This window comes from Thunnus albacares, chromosome 1, assembly GCF_914725855.1.
Source record: "Thunnus albacares chromosome 1, fThuAlb1.1, whole genome shotgun sequence".
In the NCBI taxonomy this organism is placed as follows: Eukaryota; Metazoa; Chordata; class Actinopteri; order Scombriformes; family Scombridae; genus Thunnus; species Thunnus albacares.
Genome location: NC_058106.1, coordinates 34,552,022 through 34,576,617, shown reverse-complemented (window position 1 = coordinate 34,576,617; position 24,596 = coordinate 34,552,022). Strand labels below are relative to the sequence as shown.

Here is a 24,596-nt window from a genome sequence, read left to right as displayed (position 1 = left end):
GTTGTTTTTCTCCCAGCTTTGTCTTAATATGCACGTTTGTGTGTGTGCATATATCTATATCTGTGTATATATATATATATATATGTATATATATATATATATATATATATGTATGTATGTGAATGTGTGTGTGTGTGTGTGTGTGTTTTGTCATCCCATGTGGTTTTGCGTTTGTCCTTCCTCCATGACGAGAACTGTCGAATCCTGTAAAGCTGCATGACGTCCAGGCACCACAGAGCACCAAATCTAATCAGCAGCCACACAGCAATGTATGTGCTGCTCTGCTGGCTTAGGTTAATGCGTTTGCATGTTTGTGTGTGTGTGTGTGTGTGTGTGTGTGTGTGTGTGTGTGTATATAGGAGCACAAAGACTTATTTACTGCACAAAGTCAATAGTAAATATCATTATCTCTGTAGCTACTTTTTCATTTTGTTCAGTGTATTCAATGCGGAGTCCAGGCCTGCTCAGTTAACTCGAGACCCTCGTTCTGCTCCGGCGACTCTCCCAGCCGAGGCTGCGGAAGAGCTGTAAAGGAGGGACAAGACTGGTGACCAGCAAATATCGACTACCGATCGACTGCAGACTCCAAATCACACACTATAAGCTACAGTATGCAAACTAGATTCTGTGTTTTCTAACTGAAGGCTACAAACATAAAGCTACGAGCTCTAGACCACAGACCTGCTACACATGGATGATTATGGACTAATGAGATTACAAATCCAGTCTACAAGGCATGCAACCAGTTGAATGGGAGCTGATCAGTTAAAAAATGACTGACTCTGTGATCTTAAAATTCACAGATAGGATCTTTTTAGATAACAAAACCGAAGGCTCTGTCAGGAGTTGTGTTTACAGTCTACAGTGTGATCAGATTTTGAGCAGCTTCCAGTTCATTCAGTTTTGCAGAAAGGCCGAAATGACAGACGACTGCTGCAGATGCAGGAAGGACGGAGCTGCTACAAACTGTGGCTACAGGTTATGTGACTATAGGTCACTGATCACAGATGGTGACTGCAAATAGCAGCCAGGCAACAGACAGTTGGCGTGTCCTAAATCCATACGACATACTAATTATAAGCAGGTCTTGAGCGTCTAATGTGTAGAGCTGCATTATCGATTAATCTGTTGATTATTTTATCCATATATCATGTCCATCACTCTTTACCAAAAACCAAGGTGACGTCCTCAATCGTCGTCTTTTGTCCGCTACAGTCCACAACTCAAAGATATTCAGTTTATGGTCATAGGAGACTAAAGAAACCAGAGAATCAGAGAATTTTGACTCATTTTCTTTCTAAACAGTAAGTCAGTCATCATAGTCATGACTGACTAATAGATTAAATGATGAATTGTTGCAACAATGTGCCTAAATTAAGTATAATTAAACCGGACAGTATAAAAAGTGTGGTGGATTTTTGAGTGTACAATCAATGGACATTATTCTCCCATGATGCAACGAACAAAGGAGATGAAGCACGTATTGTAAACTAGGGAAAATTAACGATGAATTATTGATTAATCTTTTTTTTATGTATTAAAAACAGCAGAAAATACTAAAGAAAGCTTGTTTTTCCTCCATGAAATCTTTAGACAGAAAACAAAACAAAAAGGATATGTGGTGCGCTGGTGAACGCAGCAGAGCGCTAGCTCCTCCGTGCTAACGCTGAGGTGACGGTAGGTTGTCATTAACTAGTGTCGGGTGTACGTCGTTCAAGCGGAACGTTATCAGGGTTGTTGTTGTGTTGTAGGCGTTGTTTACAATCAGCTTCGTTGTTGTTTTTAGCTCGAAATGGTCCAAACTTCGCCACTTTGCTCTCTTCATGTTTACTTTCGTCTTAATTTCTACGGCAACTGTTCATTCATTTTCCCCTCTTGAATTTAAATTGCGCCCCCGGCTGGTTGCAGCGCGTAGTGAAATTCATTGCAACTTCAAGACACATATGTACATAACATATTGATCATCGATTAATCGTGCCCATCCCTATTGTAAACTATGACAATAAGACTGTAGTGTTTAGTTGGACGATATGAGATGTACCATGAGACAGAAATTTATCTACCAGTAGAAATGTTGCTGTGTTGTTTCTGCTGACATGTCTGTCCATTTAATATTTTGGTTGTATAAAGTCTTTGTGGGTAATGTTGTAAAAATTGGATCTACGTGATGTTTTTTGTTTTTTTTAGGTATTTAATTCACTGGTTTTGCCAAAAACTGGCATCCAGCTCTGGTTATTTTGTCTGTAAACAGTTTTCAATTGAATTTCCAGGAAAAATCTCAATATACAAAACTGGAAAATACAGACGGGTGACAAGCTGAAGGAAAAACATGAACACATGAGTGGAGAAACATGATGGATCCAGATGCTTCTATGCAAAGTACAAATGGTCAATGATCTGAATGTTAACGGGAGATTTTGGAGCGATGGTGAATGGTTTTCATCCTGTTCTGGAGACACTTTGACACCCATCAATATATCGGGGATAGCAGATTTTATCCATATCGCCGCCCCCCCCCCCCCCCCCTCGCTACTACAGACTGACCACACACCATGACTGCAGATGGTGGCTGGACTTGAGGCTACAGACTGCACACGTCGGGGCTACACGCTACAGACGGTGGCCAGCTTGTCTTCTTCTGTTGTTCTGCCATTAACGTGACCTTGCAGATGACATTTTTTAAAAAAAAAACCCAGAACAAACAACAGATTCCAGGCTGTTTTTGTGAAGATTTTTCCAATGCGCAATATTCTGCTCAATATGACTACAGAAACAGGGAAAAACAGGCAAAATTGCTTCCCAAAATGCTTCTTTCCATCACCTCCTCCCTCCCAATAAGATTTTCTTTTGTGCATAAGGGGGGGGGGGGGGGGGGCCCAATTTCCTCCATCTCCGTTAATGACGTCTTCTCCGGGCAACCTTTTTGATTTGCCTCTGTTTTTCTGTTTCCATGCCATGTTTGTGCACACATGCGAGTTAACCGGTGTGTGTGTGTGCATGCGTGTGCATTCTTGTCAGGTTGGAGATTGCGGCGTTGATTATGTGTCTGATGTTGTCGACAGAGTGACATCCCTTCTAATGAAATAATGGTCTAGCGGCGGAGTGTTGGAGGATTGCACATTGTAGACTTCAATTACAGACAAGATGATTTTTTTGTCCTCTTTCCTTTCAGTCAGAAAAAGTACAGATTTTTCTTCCTTTTTAACAGACGTGCTTACATTGAACAAAAAGGTTGAATAAAAGGCTTTTTTTTTTTTTTTTTTTCCTAGCCAGACTTGGGTCTAAGTGTTTTTTTTTCTTTAGATAATGGATAGAAAGGACATGGCGTGCCTTAATTCACCATCTCTTTAGCCAATCTGATGCCACAAAACAGCCATTGCCCTCCTTGTGTGCACAACTCAACCCGAGCGCTGGTTGTTTTCCAACCCCGAACTACACATTTTTCACCGTTGTAATGTCTCTCCTTTTCTTTTCTTTGAGATGCTTTTTGCTCTGCTGCATGTATTATTCTGTAGACCGTGTAATTTATTTTGCAACAACAAATGATCTATTTAAGGTTCCAGTGTTCAGCCTGTGCCCCTTCTGTTATCTGGTATGAAATTAGCATACATTTCCTAAAAAAGAAAAATATGCTTCTGTATGAATACACCTTTTTTTTAAAAAAAAATATCACAAAGCAGGGAGCAGGGTGCATTTTCTGAATTGTGACTTCTCTTACAAAGAGTTATGTTCAAAATTATAACTAAATAAAATCAAGGGCAGAAATCAATGGAAATGAGTGGGGGGGGGGGAATTGAACCGCTAGCGAAATCGGTAGTTTGGCCTTGCTGGTGAAAACACGGCACCTATTATTATGACTTTTTTTTTTGAAGATGTGATTTTTTTTTTTTTTACTCGTCAAAAACTGTTTTCTCAAAGTGTTTTTGGCAATTTTCAAAGTCGATAGCGTGAAGCTGTGCAGTACGTGCCGACCGGATTATGAGAAAGCGACGCAGCTACGGTGATACAGACAGATACGGATAGTAAGAAAACCACCTCGACTGAAGATATTCATGAACCACGAAGGGTTAACACCTGCATCCTCGCAATTATCGGTTGTTTTCAAATGCAGCCTAGTAAAGAAATATACTGTATACTTTTTCATGAGTCATTTAAAGGAGAATACCGTTGTTTACAGTTTGCAGCCTGTTTATTTCCGCCTACACACAATTGTACATGGTTGCATAACATTTTCACATTATTAAATACAAGCAGTACTCAAAGATAACTAACTGTAGTTTGTAAGGCAGCAAGTTGGAGTCAATTCAACACAATAAAATCATCTTGCTCTGTTGAAGCTCTTCTTCATACTGTGCAAAGAAAATGTCCATCAGCTCCTCATCATCCAGTTCTCTCTCTCTCTCTGTCCGTCTTTTCAGGGTGGACCCCATTCCCTATGACACTCCCAAGCCAGCGGGACACACCAGGTTCGTGTGTGTGTCGGACACACACTCGCGTACAGATGGCATCCAGATGCCCTACGGCGACGTGCTGCTGCACATGGGCGACTTCACCGAGCTGGGCCTGCCCTCCGAAGTTAAGAAGTTCAACGACTGGCTAGGTACTAAGCCGCTTAACACACACATTCATCAGCATGCTGCTGGACGCACGCATCGTTTTCACACTCACACGCTGCTGACATGCACAGGTTTTCACGGATTGGGGGTTGAGGGGGAAGTAGGAGGCAAAGGCACGAGACATGTTGCACGCATAACCAGTAACTGGACCACACAATGACCCCCCCCTCCCCCACCCTCCCTCCTCCCCAACTGACCCCACAACTGCTGCGCTTAAGTGTCTAATTTAACCCCCCTGACCTAACACCCTGGCTCAGTTAACCTTTGACCTCTTTCCCCTGGCCCCATGCTGTGGGTGTGAGCTCTGGGCTGTGTGTGTGTGTGTGTGTGTGTGTGTGTGTGGTTTCAGTCCCAGCAACCAGCAACCAGTTTCATCTCTGGACTGGTTTCTGTCCCTCTAATGTAGTCATGTTTCACACGTTTAAAAACACACACACACACACACACACACATCATCTTACAGTCCCACTCACCAAGTGCATAAATCAATAAGCGCCACTTACCTCACTGGTGTGTACTTTTTTTTATTTTTAACACATTTGAATTCATCTGTGTATGTTTAATCTCTATATTTTTCTGCCTTTTGATCGGAGCGACTGAACCAGGTGACACAAAACAACCAAAACAAAGAGCACAATGTTTGAAGTTGTGTTCAGATTGAACGCAAAGTAAAATTTCGAGGCGGTGCGACTGCACATAGATTAAATGGAAACACACAAATCGCACAAATTGAGGTGAAAAATACTTAAACTTCAAGGAGAATTCTGGCTTATTTTTGAGATTTATGACTCCAATTCATGAACATACACAGACGAGAGGAAGACGGAGAGACACTGAAGGAAATTATCAAAGAATTGGAGTTCCTGGTAAGTTGTGAGATCAGTCAGAGGCTGGGACTGTGACAAACACTCACAGACGCAACTCAAGGCTGTGAAAGAAAAGAGAGGATGAGACTGAGTAGAAACAGGAAGTGGCTTGATGTTGAAAAGGCATAGAGTGAGTTGTTTAATAAGGGTTTAATACTTTTTCTGCCGGGAGGAAAGTATACATTCCTAGCAAAACTTTCTCATTTAACCAATGATGAAAACAAAGTTCATTCTCTTATCAGACTGAAAAGTGAATAATAGAGAGTGCCGAAAGTATAAAAGAAAACTGTAGAGCTTGATGTGGTTTTAGTGTTTCAGAGTCTGACGCTTTTGCTCCAAAGAAACCTTAATCTTAAAGTGGTACTCCTCTCAAAAATCTATGTTTTGAGTATCAAACACTCGCCCCCCCTGTAGAGATGAAAAGTAGCTGTCAAGGATTTGCTTCTCCAAAGATGACAGTAGCTGCAGTCAGACAGTCAGGATCCACGGTGGACCACAATGACCCAGCTTTCACAACTGGGAAGAAGCATCCTACGTGTTACTCTGCAGCAAAAGTAACATGTTATATTACTCATTACTTTACTTTCGTTACTTGGTCGTCAGCTCTGTCAGAATCCTCCACAGCCATACACTGCATCTTTTGTATTTAACACACGTAGAAACAGAAAATGAGACGTTTGTGGTTTAACAAGCAGGCAGGAAACCGTTTGGAAGGATTTACTGAGGCTATGCTAACGCTAGCTGTACCGTTAGCGTAGCCTCACCCTTACTGAGGCTACGCTAACGGTACAACTAGCGTTAGCGTAGCCTCAATGACTGCACACAGCACTTCTCAGCTGCACAGTTCACACACCCTCCAATTCTGAATTTAACCTGCATCATGTGACTCCTGAATGTAGGGATACCTGTAGCTAACGTTAGCAAGCCAGCTAAGCTACAACACAACTTTGGAATCACCACAAGTCGCATTTCTCCTCCTCCTCCTCTGTCAGCTAAATGCAGAGACCACACTGATATCAGCCCTCTATAAATTCCAGTAAGACAGTGAGCACACCCACTCCCCAGTGTAAAAGTAACAGGGTGTTACTGGGATTAGTAACTGTAATAATTGTTATCCCTAACACATTACAAACTAATGGCGTTACTGCCCAACACTGATGTTCAGATTGTTTTATTTTCACCAGAATACTCCTGAAACATCAGCTTCCATCTCAACCCTCATGAACAGTCCTGTCAAACTCGCAAACTGGCATCTTTTGATGATTTTTATCGTGTTGGAGCGCCGCCGTACCACAAAGTGAGATTAGTGGGTTAGCTGGCTGTCTTTGGGTTTAACTCAGATTATCCAATATCACAAAGCTGGCTCACTTCTAACCGCTCTTTGTTCTCACAGGATGCTGACACGGACAAAAAGTACACACAGTATTTTGCAAAAAGGAGACAAAGTAATAACAATAAGGGTTGAAACTATTATTATTTTCATTATGAATTAATACGCAGATTATTTTCTCAATTCATCATTTGGTCAATAAACCATCAGAAGACATTGAAAAACAAATATTAAATCGCATGTGTGCTATTAAAAAGAGTCTTGATCCAGCAAATTATGAAAACAACATTTTGGTCAGTTAACTACTGAACTAAGAAACAGCCTTAAGATACTTTTAACTTTTTAAATGTATCACTCAGGCTAAGTTGAGCTTTCTTCGTCACATGGGGCCCAGCTCTTCACTCCTCTCTGTTGTATGTAAACTTGAGTCCGTGTCCACACTAATGCGGATAAATTTAGAAACGCCATTAATATGCAGATAAATTTAGAGACGCCATTAATATGACAAACACCGTTCCATTCACATTACTGTTATGGGATTGTTTTACAGTCCACACTGAGCTGGTTGTATCTCTATTCCTCTCTTTATCTGGTTTGTTGCTACAACTGCAGACTTTGCTGTCACATTTATCCACTTTGGAAAACGTTTTCAAGAAGTCAATGGTAGAAAAATGCCAGCTTGAATTGAATGGAAGACCAAAAACGGAGAGAAAAAGATGTTTTAAAAATGTTATCCACGTAGCTGACACAAGGGACAAGCATGGGGTGTGTGTGTGTGTGTGTGTGTGTGTGTGTGGAGGACAAAATCAAACCCACAATTCTGAAACTCAAAAACTTTGATTTAAAAAGTCTAAAATTTGAGCTTTTAAACTGTTTTTAAAAGTGGGAAGTGTAAAATTTAAGTGCCTTTGAGAGCCGCAGTTGTTCTCTCTCTTTGCCAAGTTGATTCTTTAAAGTGCTGCCAGGTGCTGTGTCCATAATTCCCCTCAAACACACAATAAAACACATATACAAAGGGTGACCACACACACACATGCACACACACATGCACACACACATTCACACACACATGCACACATCCCATTTCTTCCTCCTCTGTTTTCTACTATGTCGCTGCCAATACAGCACCTGGCACCGTTCGAAGACCTACTGGTCAGCTTTTCTATCAGACTGCTCCATCCATCAGCACAGACGGTTACATCAAGTGTGTAAGTGTGTGTGTGTATGTGTGTGTGCTTTGTTAAGCTAGGTGGAAGAACAGTGATATCGGCCATAATGAGGAATCGATGCAGAGCAAAGTGGAAAATGACCCTTTGTAGTTTTGGAGCATCCTGCCCTCACACTCTGAAGGATGGACGAGGGGTGAAAGGAGTTGAAAATTATTGTGACATATTGGTGAAAAAGGAAAGGTTGTAATATATGAATTTGTAATATATTTAGAAACTATTATCAGAATTAGACTGTAATTTCAGATTCTCAGAAGAAAAAGTCATAGTAGGAGAATAATAAATGTATGGCTGTAGTCTCCTGGTCGATTAGTTGGTCGATATGCTCTCGTTCGACTAAATTCTCATTGGTCGAATAATCTCCGTGTTATTTTCATAAGGAGAAAAGTGCTACATCAACAGCTTTCCAGGATTAATCCATTATTTCCTGCGGCGGGAGGGACAGACTAACAAATTACCTGTGAAAACAACGGGAGTGTATTCAAAACACCCCCGTTGTTTTCACAACTTTGAACTCGCCCAACCTAACGGCGCCTGCTTGGTCTAACTGTACTCAACGGTTATTGAGCGTACTGAACGTTTACTAAATCTGTGTTTCTCTATAATGACACAACGAGAACCCCCGCCAGGCCAAAAAAAAGTTTTAATATTTGATAATATCGAAATCGATAGCGTTTGGGAGTCTTTGGGCAGCGCTGTTCCGGTACGTGAGTCAACCACTGTGTCGTTGCCTGGGAAACTGTTGGTAGCGTGGCTCCGTTAAGGAGTATGTTTGCGTAGCGAGTGAGGAAAGAGAGAGAGAGGGGCGGAGAAGTGATGGTGGAGGCGAGCGGAGCAGAGGAAAAGGTTAGTAGTAAGTTGTCAGTCTGGCAGTAAATGTACAGTACAGACTACAGTGTGTCAGTTAATAAATGCTAAAAAAAAGTCACGTCCGTCGCTTCCCCAAATGCTGGAGAAGTGAAGGTGGTTAGCTCCAAAGTTAGCAACAATGGGTTAGCATAACCTGAATAGCTAAACAGAGAAATACAGAACAGAGATATGTTAAGTTGACCAAGATTTTCTTTGGTTGACTACAGCCCTAAATAAATGAGAATAAAGACGTAAATTCAGAAGCAGTAGCAGTACAGTCTTCAAATACTGCTCCAAATCCTATTAGAGATGTTATTTCTACATCTTCTATCTGCCGTTTTTTCATTTATTACTTGAATGAGAAAGTATGTCCAAACTTTTCACTGGTATTTTATACACAAAGTACCGTCTTGTGATCTATAAAAGTTGGTATTTCAAAAGTTTAGAAGCTTTTAAGATACTGAAAACATTTTTGATCGTGCTGTTGTTGTTGTTGTTGGCGGCGGCGGGTTTTTTTTTTGTTTTTTTTTTCAGTTTTGAAGGACAGACGGCTCTCAGCAATCTGCATGCGGAGGAAGCGGAGGCCGTTTGCGTTACGGCTTTTACATCGCTGGTCTGAGCTTTACATACAGAATAGACTCTAATAAAGGAGACACAAGTTAATGTGAAAGGTTTGATATTCCCTCCAAGGCCGGTTTTTGTCCCTGTTGACGCAGACGGAGAGAGTTGAAGAGAGGAGGGGGATTTAAGTTAGATGCAAAGGAAGTTTGAAAGACGGCAGCATGATTAAAGTCTGAAGTTAAAAAAAAGGCATTTTGGAGACATAATTAGTTTGATATTTTGATGTTTTTCCTGAATGAAAGATGAGTGTTGCAGTCCAGGGACAGACTGCTCAGACACTCTCAGAACTCAGAAATACTGGGATGCAGATGCAGTGTTTCAGGAAAGCACACATAAATACATACATACAGTACATACACACATAAATTAACATTAATTCTGTGAGTTACATGACGTCCTATCTGATCAAGGAGCTCCTGAAAAGCAAGTTAAGTTTTATTTATATAGCACTTTTTTTAAAAGACAAAGTGCTTCACAAACACACACACATGCAACATTAAAACAAATAGATTAACAAAATAAAATGTCACAGAGACAAAACAGACCAAACTGAAATGAAACAAGACATGAGAACAGGAAGGGAGGTCTATAGAAAGGCTCATCGATATAAATAAATGAGTTTTTAGGCACCGTTTAAAACGGATTGTGGAAGATGATTCCACAGAGTTGATGCTAAAGCTGCAAATGCACCTTTTGTTTCACGGTTGGGGGATAGATAAAAGGCTGGGAGTTGAGGATCGAAGTGGTCGAGAAGTGGAACGACGAGCGAGGAGGTCAGAAATGTAGTTGGGGCGAAGTCGTGGAGTGCCTTAATACGTAATGGAGGGAAGCAAGAACAGGGACCTACGGCTGGTTCTGGTTAGAAATCTGGCTGCTACATTTTGGACTGACTGCAGTAAGTAAGGTGTGCCAAATTTAGCACAGTGCTACACTTGTTTCAATGTGAGACATCCACATTTAAGTAAAAACAGGTATCAGACTTGGTGTTGGCAGATGTGGAATATCACAGGACTTGGATTGAGGCACAAAAACAACAACAACATTAATTGTTGAATACCTGATGATGCAGAGAGTTGGTTACTGGTATTATTCCACTGTGACTTATATGAAACTCTGGGATGGGGGTTTGGTAATGAAAGCTAGTTCCAGAAAGAACGAGGAAGCAAACAAAAACTTTCACTCAGCAGTTCCTTAAAGCAGCCATGAAGCATGCATCAATGTATTTATATAGGATTTTTAAATATGGCGGACCAGAGTGATGGCTCAAAAGACAAAGCTTAACAAAAATGCATAGTTTAACAGGACAAAGTATTTCCTGCAGCAGGTATATGAACGCTCATAGTCATAATGTTCAAGAATCAGTTCATTCTCGTTCTAAAACAAGCACTAAAAAGATGTCAAACACAAGTATACAGGAGTAATCCTTCAACTTGAGCAGGACAAGATAGAGAATGTTAACATTTTAAAGTGTTCCCACAGGTGCTGGAAATCCTTGTAAAAGCTTCAATTTTAATGTGGGTTTTTCAAGGTTAAAAAAAAGCTTGGATTTTGAATAAACTGCTTGAAATTGTTACTTTCATAGTAAACTGCTGCGTCGGTGACACATTTAGAAACTTGAAACTCTGTTGTGTTTTCTGTTAATTCGTCTCCCTTCTGTAGAATGATCTCACTAAGCATAAGTTTATAGTAAGATAACATCTGATTTTAATGTGATGAAGAAGTGAAATAATCATTATTTATATATAATATATATGTATACCACAGCCTCAAGGTGCTGGTAAAGCTTGAAAATGCACCTTGAAAATGCTTGAAAAGTGCTTGAATTTGATTCAAGACAAGGTGTAGGAACTTTTCACCACATGCAATAACAACATACAAAGCAGCCACATATGACAAACTGTTAACGGTATAGCCTGAACCTGCTAAAAAATAAAAGAATTTATAAAACGTAAGCTGTATAACCAACAGGTCGTGGATCTAAAACGTCTGTAAATACAGCGCTGCGTCTGCGCTCCTCCTCCGTCTGCTCCTCTCAGACTCGGGAGGAGGCAGCGGCTCGTCCGGGCCATCGACCGCTGTTTGGCCTGTTGGAGGAGATCATCGGAGATCGATGCAGAGGAACGAGCTTTCCTTGACCCAGCCTGTCTAATGGTAGAGCGCCGACTCTGATCTGTTGCTTTAAGCTGCTCCCAAAGGCCTCTGTAGCCGGAGTGTGTGTGTGTGTGTGTGTGTGTGTGTGTGTGTGTGTGTGTGTGTGTGTGTGTGTGTGTGCTCAGATGTGTAACAGTAGATGATAATGTGTTTAAGAATGAGAACGCATAGTTTTCTGTTTTCACATCACTGTAGATGGTTTGAAACAGTATTTTCAAACATTTGATTTACAGTTTGAGTAAATAGTTTTTCTTTAGATTGACAGGTAATTTACAATATAGAAACAGACTGTTGTGATATTCCCCAAAATCACATCTTCATTCATTTTTTTAAACAATCTTTTTACTGCTTTCTTGTCTCTCATCAAATTACTCAAGTTAAGAAATCATAAACTGTAAATGGCCTACTTCCCCTTAGCTGCTAGAAGCTCCACTTCGCAGTTAAGAAGCTGCTAATTGCTCCGCTATGTGCACCAGCCGGTTGCCAACTTTATCTGCCTGCTGCTTGGCGACGGGCAGGTAGAGCTTTGTGGCTGTAAACAGCTGCCAGCTGCAGCACAGAGTGGCGAGACTCGAACCCAAAAAGAGGGAAACAAAAAGATGAAAGACGCTAAAACGCTCTGTGGAACTGAGAGACGATGATTCTCTGTTAGTTTGTCACATTACACATGGTCGTCATTTGATCCATTGTTAATATAAAACTATAATTTAGTGACTTGACCATTGAAGAGAATAAGTTTACAGACCATCACTAAATGTCAGGAGCTTATTGAAGTGATGTGTTTGTCTTCTGCAGTGACATTAAGTCTTGTAATCTTCTACACTTGGTTATGTATTACAAACTTGATCTATAACTGTGTGTCTGAGCAAGTTTGAAATATTTATAAACAATATTTGAGACGTCTGACACATCGTTATATGTTCATTTTGGATTTTTTTTAAAGTGTTTCTTTGCAGTTTGACAGTTAAACCAGAAACTTAATTTCAGATGCTTTTTTTTTTTTTTTTTTTACCTCTAGGTGTTTTTTTTCGACATAATCTAAATATCAAGTGTAGGCATGTTTTACAAGCACACATCCACAGCTTCTGCACTAATTGGAAAACGTGTTAATTTGGTTCCACCGTTTTTTTTTTTTTTTCCTCAAGTATTAATTTGTGGAGACGGGAGACTAGATGGGGGGAATGACAATTTAATTTTTCTTATACAGTCACCTCTTTTAATTTACATGGTGTCATGTAGAATATCCTGTGTATGCTGGTTGGGAAGACTATATTTTTAGTATTGAGCTGTGAAAAACACTCCCTAAATTAAATGTTTTTGGTTTTTTTGTCTTCTTAAATCTTAACATAAATTCAAATCCGTCTTCTTGTGAGATACGACAAAACATGTCTCCGCACCCGCAGTTCTCGTTCTTCACACGGGGTTGTTTTGATTTTTTCTTGCTCTCTTTCATACCCCAGTTTGTAGGGGAAGAATAAAAAAAATAAAAAAATAAATAAATCTAGGTGTATCACTCCACATACCCTCTGTAAGATGTATCACGGTGGCAATAAAAAGCAGTAGAAATTCCCAATAGAGTAATGGAGATGGAGTTGTTTGATGGTAATTATGTTTTCTCCACCTTTTTTCCCCGCCTGGTGGTAGTGCAGAGAATGATTCGCTTTCGGTAGTGTATGTGTGTGTGTGTGTTTGTGTGTATAAATGGATGCGTGATCCAGTTAGAGTGCTGGGGGACTGAGAGAGACGGCGCTCTCATATAAGGTTAGACTGGAATTTATGATCCTGAGACGCGACAAGAGCTAATTTAGAGCAGCGGGAATGAAACTTATAGACCGGGGGAACCATGATTCTTTCATTTTCACTATTAGAGAACACACACACACACATGCACGCACACACTTTAGATGGATGTGGTGGATATTTTTTTTATCTGTATTGAACCTGCATATTTTGATTTTTTTTTATTCTGGTGTGTTTAGTTTCTATTAGTTTTTTTTTTCCCAATTGAGAACCTAACCAGTGCAAAATTGAACAGTGCACTCGCATCTCTCTTTTCACTTACTGTTGCCAGTCAAAATCATGTAAAGTTTTATTGAGTTCTTTATTCAGCATTTTAATAATTTTGCCTTCTCGGCATGCATCATAACCTTCTGATAATACCGGCCAGAGCAGAGGAACTGTCGCCCTCTCGTCTGTCACTGTGGGGTCAAACTCTACCGTTTATTCTATAAACTAATCCAGCTTGTAGACAGACATGGATGTCTCATTATAAACCTGCACAGTAGGAGAGTGTCGTGTATGTAAAGGACTTCGCTTTTGGTGATTTGGTGACAGTTTTCCCCCAAAAACGTGTCCAGGAAATCCTGTAAAATCTGCTACATGTCATCTAGATGGCTTAACTTTAAGATTTCAATTGAATGATGCCCGCTTTAATCTAATATGTCGACATATATTCACCTGCATATCACCAAAACTAAATGACTGAGCTACTATCTTCATCTACTCTGACAATAAACTAAAGCAAAACCATGAAGTCACTACGTTTTGATAGATCTCCATGAAATCTGTCATATGTTGAAGATCTGATCATAATGCAAGAAATAATTGATTGCAAATTTGTGGATTTATTATTATAATCTAGTAAATTCTACAGCGTGATGCAAGACAGACCGTAATTACTAAACAGCTCTGCAGATTCATCATAAAGAGGTCGGACTGTGGTAGATTTTGTTTTTTTTTTGTTTGTTTGTTTGTTTTTTTGCCCAAAGCTGATGTCGGAACCAATTTCAGACTAGTGTTTTTGAGAGCCGAGTAACATCCACATTCACACGGGCTTCCTTCATCTTTAGGAAGCGGTGATTGCTGACTGTGATCAATCCAAACATCAGTGCTTTCAGTCAATGAAACTGTGTTCAGCTCATAGCCGCGGGGATGTGTTTTCAGCAGGGGTGCCGCGTTCTCAGCAACAACAACAACAACAACACCCCCCCCCCCCCCCAAAAAAAAAAAAATCACTCGAACAAAAACACATGATACAGCTGCACAGCACAGTATTGGCTTCATAAAATATCGTAAATCACATCTCGACAGCACTATGTGAGGTTATGTCAGCCAAACAATATGAAAGAAAGTATGAAGTAATGTCTGAAGATGTCATAGAGTCATCACTCATGACAATACTTCAAAAGGGGGGCTGCTGCTGCTGCTGCTGCAGGCTAAAAATAATGACATTTGAACTTAAGTATTTTGTTCAAATCTGGTCCAAACCTTCCTGTCGCAGCAGATCAACACAGACAAAATACTCTAGCAAACAATACAAAGCATCTGTAGGGAAAAAAGCTAATTCTGCACGCCAAAATTTTATATATATACACATAAATATATCTCTGGTGACAGTAACCAGAAGAGATGGGGTGTAACTAGACAGTAAAATCTTGCAGCAATGCATATACCTCAACTGCCTGGGTCAGGTTTGCTCCATCAGTTTCAACTATGGTTCAGTTTACGCTACACATAAATCAGCCTGCGGATTAGCCTATACAGCACCTACAGGCTAAAAAAACAAAAAGACAGAAGGGAAGGAAGGAAGACTGGAACAGAATCAACAGGAGGCCCCCAAAAAAACAGACACCACGGGGGGAAAAGAGAAATACAGAGAGAGAATGGAAAGGTGATGAAGGCCAGACCCTCTCGTTGAGTGCTCAATCGGCCGGAATAAAGTAGTAAGTCAGTTTTGTGATGGCGAAAAAGGGAGCCAGGACAAATCACCCCGACAGAAGGGGGGAGCGAAAAGGGCACAGCAGCAAGTTGAAAGATGAGGGGATGAGAATTGTGATAGATGTTCTTCTCTATTTAGTTCAGGTTCACGTGCTTTTTTTTTTTCCAGCCGCCCAACGTCTGCAGAGATGGACGGTGGTCCGCTGGGGTCAAGCAGAGCCGTCAGATGTGGTTGTAACCTTCCCTGACTGTCTGAATGGAGAGTATTTTTCCCCTCCACTTATCTGAGGTTTTTTTTTTTCCTGGTCCGTGGTCAGGGTTAGGAATACAGAGGAGCTACTGAGGGAATGATGAACGCTCCTTGTACAAAATTTTCAGGACAGCCCGCTGTTGTGCGGAGCTGCACGATACGAACAGAATATGCAGTGTGTGTGAAGAATTTGTGTTTGAGTCTGGACGCTTTGATGAAATGCAGGTATGAGCCCTGGAAATGAAAAGATTGCTTGTTGTGTAATGTAATCAAAATCATTTAGACTTTATTTTAGATTGAATTTAACACCCAGATGATCTCAACAACAATGTTCCACATGTTCAGTGTACGCTCTGTCAAATATAGATTCAGTAAAAACTTTTATGAAGCAATTAATTTATATTCTGGGATAAGTCAGGCATTTACATAGCAGCTGCCTCAAAGTATAAGCCTGAATTTTCCATGACTGGCTGTTAGTTCACATCAATAATTGCATTTTTTTTTTGGAAAGAACCTCTTTTTACGAGAAGCGGTCTTAAAAAACAGCATAACAAAAGAGGAAATAGGGGAAACATTTCTGCTTGATGTTTTAAATTAACGATAAATAATGCCGCTCTAACAGGAAGTTGTGAAAAGGACAGAAAATTGAAAAAAGTCAAACAACAGCCTCTTGAATTTTAGTTTAATTGGCCTCTTAGTGTTGTCCACCTCTGATACAAGAAACTTTTCTTTATAGATCACAGTGACAGAAGAACACTCTGCTCAAGTTGGAGCCTACAATGGTTTATGCAAATTTTATTGTGCAGATCTCAGAATTAGGCTTCAAGTAATATTGAAAGAACTTGATTGGAGAGTTTTAGTGCTGTCTAAATGGTTTTAATGGTTTCAGCAACTCTGAAAAATAAAATTATGAGGGAAATTTTTTAGCTCAAAATTGTTGCACTTGGCCAGATTCATACCATGAAACATGTCGGCCTTCGCTTCAGTCAGCTGCTGCACAGAAATGTCATTAGCAGCTGTATACTGGTGATCCACTGACATGGTGTTAGAGAATTCCTCTCTAACAAACCTCATGAGTATGAGAAGAAAAGTGATATCTAACAGTGTTGAGAGACTAGATCCTTACAGATGGATATATCAGTGTCCATCCACCCTCTCACCAGTTGTTCTGTTCTCTTCCAGGCGGCCTCCCGTACGAATTTAAGGTGGTAATCGCCGGGAACCACGAGCTGACCTTCGATAAGGACTTTATGGCAGAGCTGGTCAAGCAGGATTACTACCGATTCCCCTCGGTCTCCAAACTCAAACCAGAGGACTTTGACAATGTCCAGACGCTCCTCACAAACTGTGTGTACCTGCAGGACTCGGACGTCACCATAAAGGGATTCCGGATATACGGGGCGCCATGGTAAGAGACCAGAGACTCTTCTAACCTCCCCTCCCCCCCTTTTTTTTTTCTCCTCAGAACTACTCTCACCACTTCTGCCTTTCATAAACCACCGAATCACATTTCTGTCTCGTCATGTTGTGGATCCCCCGAGGTGAAAGTGTGCTTTCCCTTCTGTCGGTGTCTGGCTGTTTTCCAGCTCTCCTCCCAGCAGTATCTCCGTAACACCGCTGTACGCTCTCAGCGAGGGGGCCTCTCTTAACATACAGGGTGCTATTCCCAGCTCGCACATTCCTTTATGAGCTCAGGACCTTCGCCTGCTCCCGGGGCTTACGTTACACCTGTGTTTTGACACGAGGTTAAGTGATACGCGTGGTACTGGGACACTCTGTCAATAGGCTCTCAGGTGTGGAAAGAACACGGGGAAGGAGGGGAAGGCTGGCGGAGGGGTGTGATTGGTTGAGGAATGGTGTAAGCAGCATGTATTCAACAGACAGAGGCGGGCAAAGTGAAAAGTGTTTGTGCAGAGAAAGTGTTTGTTGTCAGGATGAACTAGATCTATGTTATATATGTTGTTGAGTTGTGTACTGACATTATCCCAAATGTTTCCAACAATTTTCAAACCCAGAGAAATCTGTAATTTTAATCAAAGTAACGGTTTCATTTGGTCGCATGTCGATGGTGTCATACCTCCTCTACCAAAGAGTAAACACGCACAAGATGCATACGGCAGCGCTGTGTTTGTCCGCTACAATGGCGTCTACCAAAGAGTAACTTACACACATACAAGATAATACATCGGCGTTGTGGTTGTTCCACACAAACTGTTATAAATTGACTTTTATTCAGTTTTAAGCCACATTTTCATGATAAATTTAGGTCGTTTTTAACTATATCTTTTAGTCGGAAGAAGGATTTTAGTCATTGTGGACGTCTGGATCTTAAGTTATTAGAGAAATAAACTGGGCAAACGTTAGCAGCAGCTCGGCTAACAGCCCCTCCAGGAAGTCCGGTGGTCACCAAACATTGTCAGAGAAATATGAATATTGTTTTTGGAGAGGAGGAGACCTCTGCGGATAATTCGGCTCCCGGGAGAAACCGACCGAACGTCTGGATCTAAAGTTATAAGAGAAATAAACAGAACAAGTGTTAGCAGCGGATCGGCTAACAGCCCGTACCAGACATCCGGTGGTCGCCGTACATTGTCGGAGAAACACTGATTTTTTTTTTTTTTTTAGGTGAAACGGCTTTATTCAGTGTTTTTACCTGTAATCTCCAGGTCCGTTTGTTCTGGAGAGGAGGAGACCTCTGCGGGTAATTCAGCTCCCAGTAAAAACATCTGGAGTAATCCTATCCCAGTGAAGCTGGTTATTTAACAACGAAGACAACAACTCCCATGATCCCTTGCTACTTCACACCGTCATCACACTCCGTCTTTTGTTATTGTTTTGATTGAGAAACCCCTAGCGGCTGAAATTACATATTGTACGTTTAACTTCTTATTAAACCTCAAAAGTCAGGCATGACAGTGTTAAAACATTGTAACCTGTTTTCATGAGTTAGTGTAAATTTCAAGCAACACACAATATTTCCGTGGTTGTATTTAAAAGAACTGTTGGGAAGGACGTGTTACCCAGGAGTATTATTATAATTTTTTTTGTTTTGGTTTAAAAGCAAATGCCAATATCCAGTATTTTTACACCTATATCACACAAAACCGCTATGCTTTTTTCTGTCTTGGAATGAAAAACAGATGAAAAACAGGTTGAGCTTTTCACACCTGCCTGTTTCACTTCAGGAGGCTACGATGCTTCTGTTCTGTCACTAATTAAAACTAACCTTACTGTCTTTTTTGAAGGGAAATGAATCTCGCAGGCAGGTGAAGCATAAAATGCACACACAGACCTGCACATAAGACACACAAAACATAATAAAAGACATAAAACAAGTGATATAAATGTATAAAACTGCCCAACATACCACATAAACTCACATTAGGCACAGTGCATAAAAGCGTAACATAAAACCTGGATTGCATTACATGCTGAAAATGTTATCACCATGGCATTTTGCATTACAGTAAGTAGGGAAGGAACAGTTAGTTTTCTCATGAATTAATATTAATAGTCCTTTTTTTTCTCACTTAATGATTTAAGCCTGCTGTCATAGAGGTGCAAAGCGCAGTCAGTTGTTTAAATCTGGATAATGCTGCACACTCGAGGCCAGTCTCTCTACTCCGAGGTATTTATGGTGTTGCACTTGGTTGTAAAGAGAAAGTGATGGATGTCGTTGTGTGAAGAATGAAAAAAGAGAGCTCGTCTTCTCTCTCACCTCCACACACTGATCGTCGACTTCAGAAAGTTACAAGTTACTCTGGGTGGAGGGGGTGCATTCCCATCAAGTGTTTTTCGGTGTTTTTCAGGCAGGTGAAATGACTATATGGCCTTAACTTGATTACTTAACCATTCACATCGTTGACCTGGATGTTCACTTCTGTGGACGCTGCTCCGATAGTGAGTCACGTGAGAGCATCTGCTTCTCGGTGAAGTCGGGATGCATGAAATTAGCCCCAGTTTGCTCAGTCAGAGCTCAGACGGTCGTTAGTATTTAGGAAGGTCGCAAATCTTCGAATTCCAAGTTGTCTAAGACAGCAGCGTTAGAAAGACCTCTGTAGCCCCCCCCTCCTCATCTCCTCTTGAGGCCGGCGGCTCAAGGCTACATTAGCCGCTACTAGCATAACACAGCTGAGTCTCTGAGCCAACTGTTGTTGGTTAAGTGGCATTGTGGGTAATGTAGGCGCTAGGGTCGTACATCATGAGTATGACAGTGTTACAGGTGTGAAATGCTGAATATTTTAATATTGAGAAGCAGAGAAAAGCAACAACTCCTCACATTAGAGACGCTACAGTTAACACAATGATAGATCAGTGATTGAATTCAGATTTTGATTCTATTTATTCCCCTTTGATCAATCAACAAATCTATTAATTGACTGATTCATTAATTATTGCAGCATTAGTGTTTCTTTTTCCACATGCTTTTGTATATGTATTACTGGAATGCACGTTTTGTAAATAGCGGTGTCTTCTAATCCCATGTAGGATAAAACTACAGTGTATATATAAACTAAACTAGTATAAGATGACAGAATTCCTCAAATATTCCTTAATCGTCACGTTTGTCATTGTCTCTTTGCTGCATTCACCTTTGCTAAATTTTCCACTAGAAATAGCGCTGTAGTTGTAGTTGCTGCTACAGTATTTGAACAGTCCTGCACTGCAGCTGTGTGTTGTGTGATGGTCGAAGCTGGAACTGCCCCCCCCTCCTCTACCCCCCCCGTCCTGCTGTGACTCCCTCTGCTCTCTCTGCACAGTGGTTCTCACAAGTCTGCTGCAGACTTAAAATAACTATTTAGGTCACACCTTCATCCTTTAGCGGCTATAATTAGCAGGTTTGCAGCCTCGCTTCAGAAGCGGCCGAGGACATTGGCAAGGAGGAGGAAGGGGGCAGATCCTAGCATTCCTCAGACATCACAGCAGCAGGAAGCAGAGATTACCCTCTCTTTTTCCCCTCCATCCTTCCTCTTCTCCATCCTTCTGTTTGAAAGAGGAAGGATGCTGTCCCCCCCCCCCCCCCCCCCCCCCTTCTCCCTGGTGGGTGTTTAGTATGAGGGCTGGTAAGTGTCTGTTGTGACAGCTGGGGGTCTCGTGAGAGGCAGAGTGGACAGCTTGGCCGCCCCCTCCTTTACCCCTCCTTGGCTTCCTCACCTCCTTCACACCCATATGCCACTGTGGCCTGAGGTCTGGCCTGCTTGTCCAGTGTGAGGTCTCACTTAGCCCTGCAGTGACCCTTCACTTCATCAACAGCTCACCAGCTCGCCGCCTGGGTGGCCGAGCGCCGACCGAGCTCTCAGCGGTTCTCTGCTGCAGGCCGGGACGCGACAGCATCACTCAGGAAATGTAGCGTGTAACTACCACCTGATAAACACTGCTGTAGCTGCAGTGGCCTGCCCTGCTGCTGCTGCAAAAGCTGCTGCTGCAAAAGCTGCTGCTGTATATCAAAATAAATCTTACCCAGCAGCTCTTTTCATCTTATCACTCACCTGTTTTCAGTAAAAACGGTTCAAGTTCTCCATTAAAAGAAAAAAATCCTATATTCTGGTCCAGTTTAACTCCTCATTCTGAAGAGCTACAGTAAAAATAAGTATCAGTACTAATTAATCTCTGTTTTTGAGTGTTAAGTTATTGATGCATCAACAGAGGGTTTTTATGTTGTAGGTAGTCTTGTAGCGTTACGTCAATGTACGTCAATACGTACAATTTCATACACTAGATGTGATTTTCTCATCATAGGTTTCCATTTAAAATTCAGTGTTTCCCCCTAGGTTGACTGCTTTGGAGCATGTGGGGGCATACGAGAAACTCAAGACAGAGACTGCTGGTCCACCTTAAAAAGTCAGTCCACCCCAAGTTAGCCTGGTCAAGTTAAGCTAACGCGTTGTTGGTAGCTTCGGGGCGAACACCCTTCAATAGATGAGTATTTTCTTTGTCTTGAGGAGCTGCAGCATTTATTAACAGAGACACAGCCTGTACTGTACATTTACTACCAGATTGACAATTTACTGCTAAACTTTTCCTCTGCTCCGCTCGCGTCATGTTTCTGCCGCTCGAGCAACTACACACGCACATTTACACACACACACACCGCCTTATTCCTTAACGGAGCTACGCTACTCTTGTACCTTTCACATAGATGTCATTTTAAGAACGAAGAGAGGGAGGATGACTAAAAAAAATCCACAATAACTTTAGTAGCCCGTTGATAATAATGATAGTCTGAAATTTTAGCAGGGGCGCTCATAATTTTGCAGTGGCGGTGCGCTGCTGCTGAATGAATACAAGGGAAACACTGAAATTGTACATGGAAACCTACAATGTCCGAAGCCCTTAAATAAACAAAGTGAAAAGTATAATGTTTTCATTTGACATCTAAACTTTACCTGCACAGTCTATACCTTAAAATTATATCTCAGTACAGTACTTAGGTTCATTTGCTTCATTTATCTCTGTGTATTTAGCAAGAATATTACACATTTTTAGGGGCTTTACTTTTCCTTTCCCAAGATCTTCATGATCGAAATGTACAGTATTAATTTAGGAGGAAATGCGTCAATAATGGCTTTGAATTATGTGTAAATCATAAACATCTGAACATTTCTGAACTCATGTTATGTCCCACCACCATCCAGCTCATCCTGCCTGTTTCTTCTAACTGTTCTTGTTTCTTTTCTAAAAAGATTTTTCCTTTTTTTTTTTTTGGAATTCATGACGCCCTCTGCATGTAACAAGAAAAAACAGATTGTTCCCTCTTTGAATGAAAATACTTCTCAGTGTACAGTCAGTCTCAGCACCACAACACAAAATACTGTATTTAGATAATCACCAGATCATGGGGAAAACACACACTTAGATGTTCTCTTCACAGCCCTCCCTCTGCTGTGTTCCACTGAAATCCACTGAAATGATAAATTATTTGTGTTTAGCATTAACTGCTGGATCAGTTAGTCAGATTTTTTTTTTTTTAACCAAAAGAGCAAGCAAGACTCAAAGTTTTGATATCTTAGAAATCCTCTGGAAGCAGCAGGTTTTTATCTGCACGAGACGGAAGGAAACATTCTGCTCCGACTGACTGATTAGGCAACATTACACCCTTCTCTTCATCGCTGCTTTGCACCATTTCCCTTAATATTTTTATCAATCCATCATTTAAACGTCTGTTTTAAAGGTCCTGTGGATAAAAAAATGACATTCTGCTGCGGCGCTTCTCAAACATAATCCGTTTGATAATTATCTGCTGCAGGTTGTCGGTTCAGCATGTGGCCGTTTACGGCAGAAAGGTTCGGATTTACCACCGAGGGGACAGTCGATGCAGCTCGTTCGGTGCAATAGGTATTTTCAGCACATCCTCGTCTGCTCTAGTCATTACTTTCCCCTCACACTTTTTCCCATGCAGATAGTTTCATCTTTTTATCCTCTAAAACTGAGGAAGTAAAGCCTGAGTTCTGAACTCGACCAAACCTTTTCACTTACTCAGCTTTTTTTGGTTACTTAAATATGTGTTCAGGTTGAATTTGTGCCAACAAGTTGCCTTAGTTAATTAATCTCACTAGAGTGTCTAAAAACTCAGTGGGATACCAAAAAGAAAAAAAAAAAAAAGCTTCAGCGTTGAGGAGAAAATTGCCCAGATGTTGGAAATCTGAATGTGCCTCAGGCTGTTGGTTTTCTGCTAAAAAATAATCATAGATGAGATTTAATGTGAATGATGAGAAGTAGTTTAGTTGTTGTCACCTTTATGACACAATTTCAGTTCAAGTCAGGAAATACACGACCATCATAAGGCTCTTTACATTAATTCCCAAAACAAAAGAACTGTGCTCAGATAGCTTTTATTTTGAAATGTGAGTCGAGATGCAAAGCTGCAAGGAAATACAATTTTATTTATTTTTTTCATTCTGTAATTCAAACGATTTCCACATCCAGGTGAATTAAAATGTTGGATTCTTGAAAACTAAAAAAAATAAATGTATCTACTGAAACATGAAGATAAAGTTCTATATGACAGGAAGGTTGTAGGGGGGACTGTTGATGATATTTGGTGCAGTTTCTACATTCACCTGCATGGTTACTATTAAAAATGCAATAATTCAGCTGTTGGAATTAACAGATGATATGAAACATTAACAAAGACGGTAAATATACTTTATCATTTATGTGTGATTTAATGACTTTGAGGTTTCACTCTGTTAAAACTAATTTTCCTGCTCTTTATCGAACAAACCGACTTTATAAGAAAACACTGAACATTTTAATATTTCGTATCGCTCTGCTCTAAACATTTATAGTCAGTCTCTGTTCTGACCCTGTGCACTCTTTGCTTGGAAAAAACGAGGTGATGGAGTGAAAGCAGTGTACCGTGAAAGACACACAACACACACTGTTTAATGACAGATGCTTAACAGACCAAATACCTAAACCTCCCTCTCTCTCTCTCCCTGTACTCATACACTCCCACACACACACACACACAAACACACACACACACACACACACACACACACACACACACGCTGTGGAAAGATGTACAGGCTTCTGCACCTTGTCAATCAAACCTCTTTTTAAGGGGAGTTGAAGGTCTCTTGAAACTGAACAGTTAACTTTTTCATGAACTCTTTCTGCTCCCGACAACATTTCCTCTTAACTCATTTAAAGTTTTTTTTTTTTAATCAATTCTTTTAATGCAGTAGATTCATTTTAGTATTTTGCCCCTGTAAAAATTCTGGTTATTGCCCTTTTGTAAATGGTAAAAAGTTCCAGTTGATCAGTTATCAGATGGCGTTTTCTGTCAATGAAACACTTATAACACACAAGATCTGTGCTGAAATATTAGATCATTATAACCTTAAGACATATCGAGAGAAAACTAATCTGTGAACGTATCATTTATCAGCTGAAAATCTTAAATATTTACTGATTTACAAATGACCGTTTCTAATTTCTCAGAGTCAAACGTGACGTCTTCAGATG

General features: G+C 40.7%; 1 protein-coding gene across 3 annotated transcripts in view; it reads left to right on the top strand.

Annotated features, from left to right (window-relative positions):
- mpped2a (metallophosphoesterase domain containing 2a) overlaps nt 1-24,596 on the top strand; it is an 80,235-nt gene that overhangs the window by 21,960 nt on the left and 33,679 nt on the right. For 2 of the 3 annotated variants that reach the window (XM_044355861.1, XM_044355869.1), the window contains 2 exons: nt 4,419-4,600; nt 16,809-17,034. In XM_044355861.1, coding sequence (XP_044211796.1) covers nt 4,419-4,600; nt 16,809-17,034 — 408 coding nt within the window. Of the gene's footprint in view, nt 1-4,418; nt 4,601-16,808; nt 17,035-22,872; nt 22,962-24,596 lie in introns of all 3 variants that reach the window. The other variant, XM_044355878.1, reaches the window with a different exon arrangement.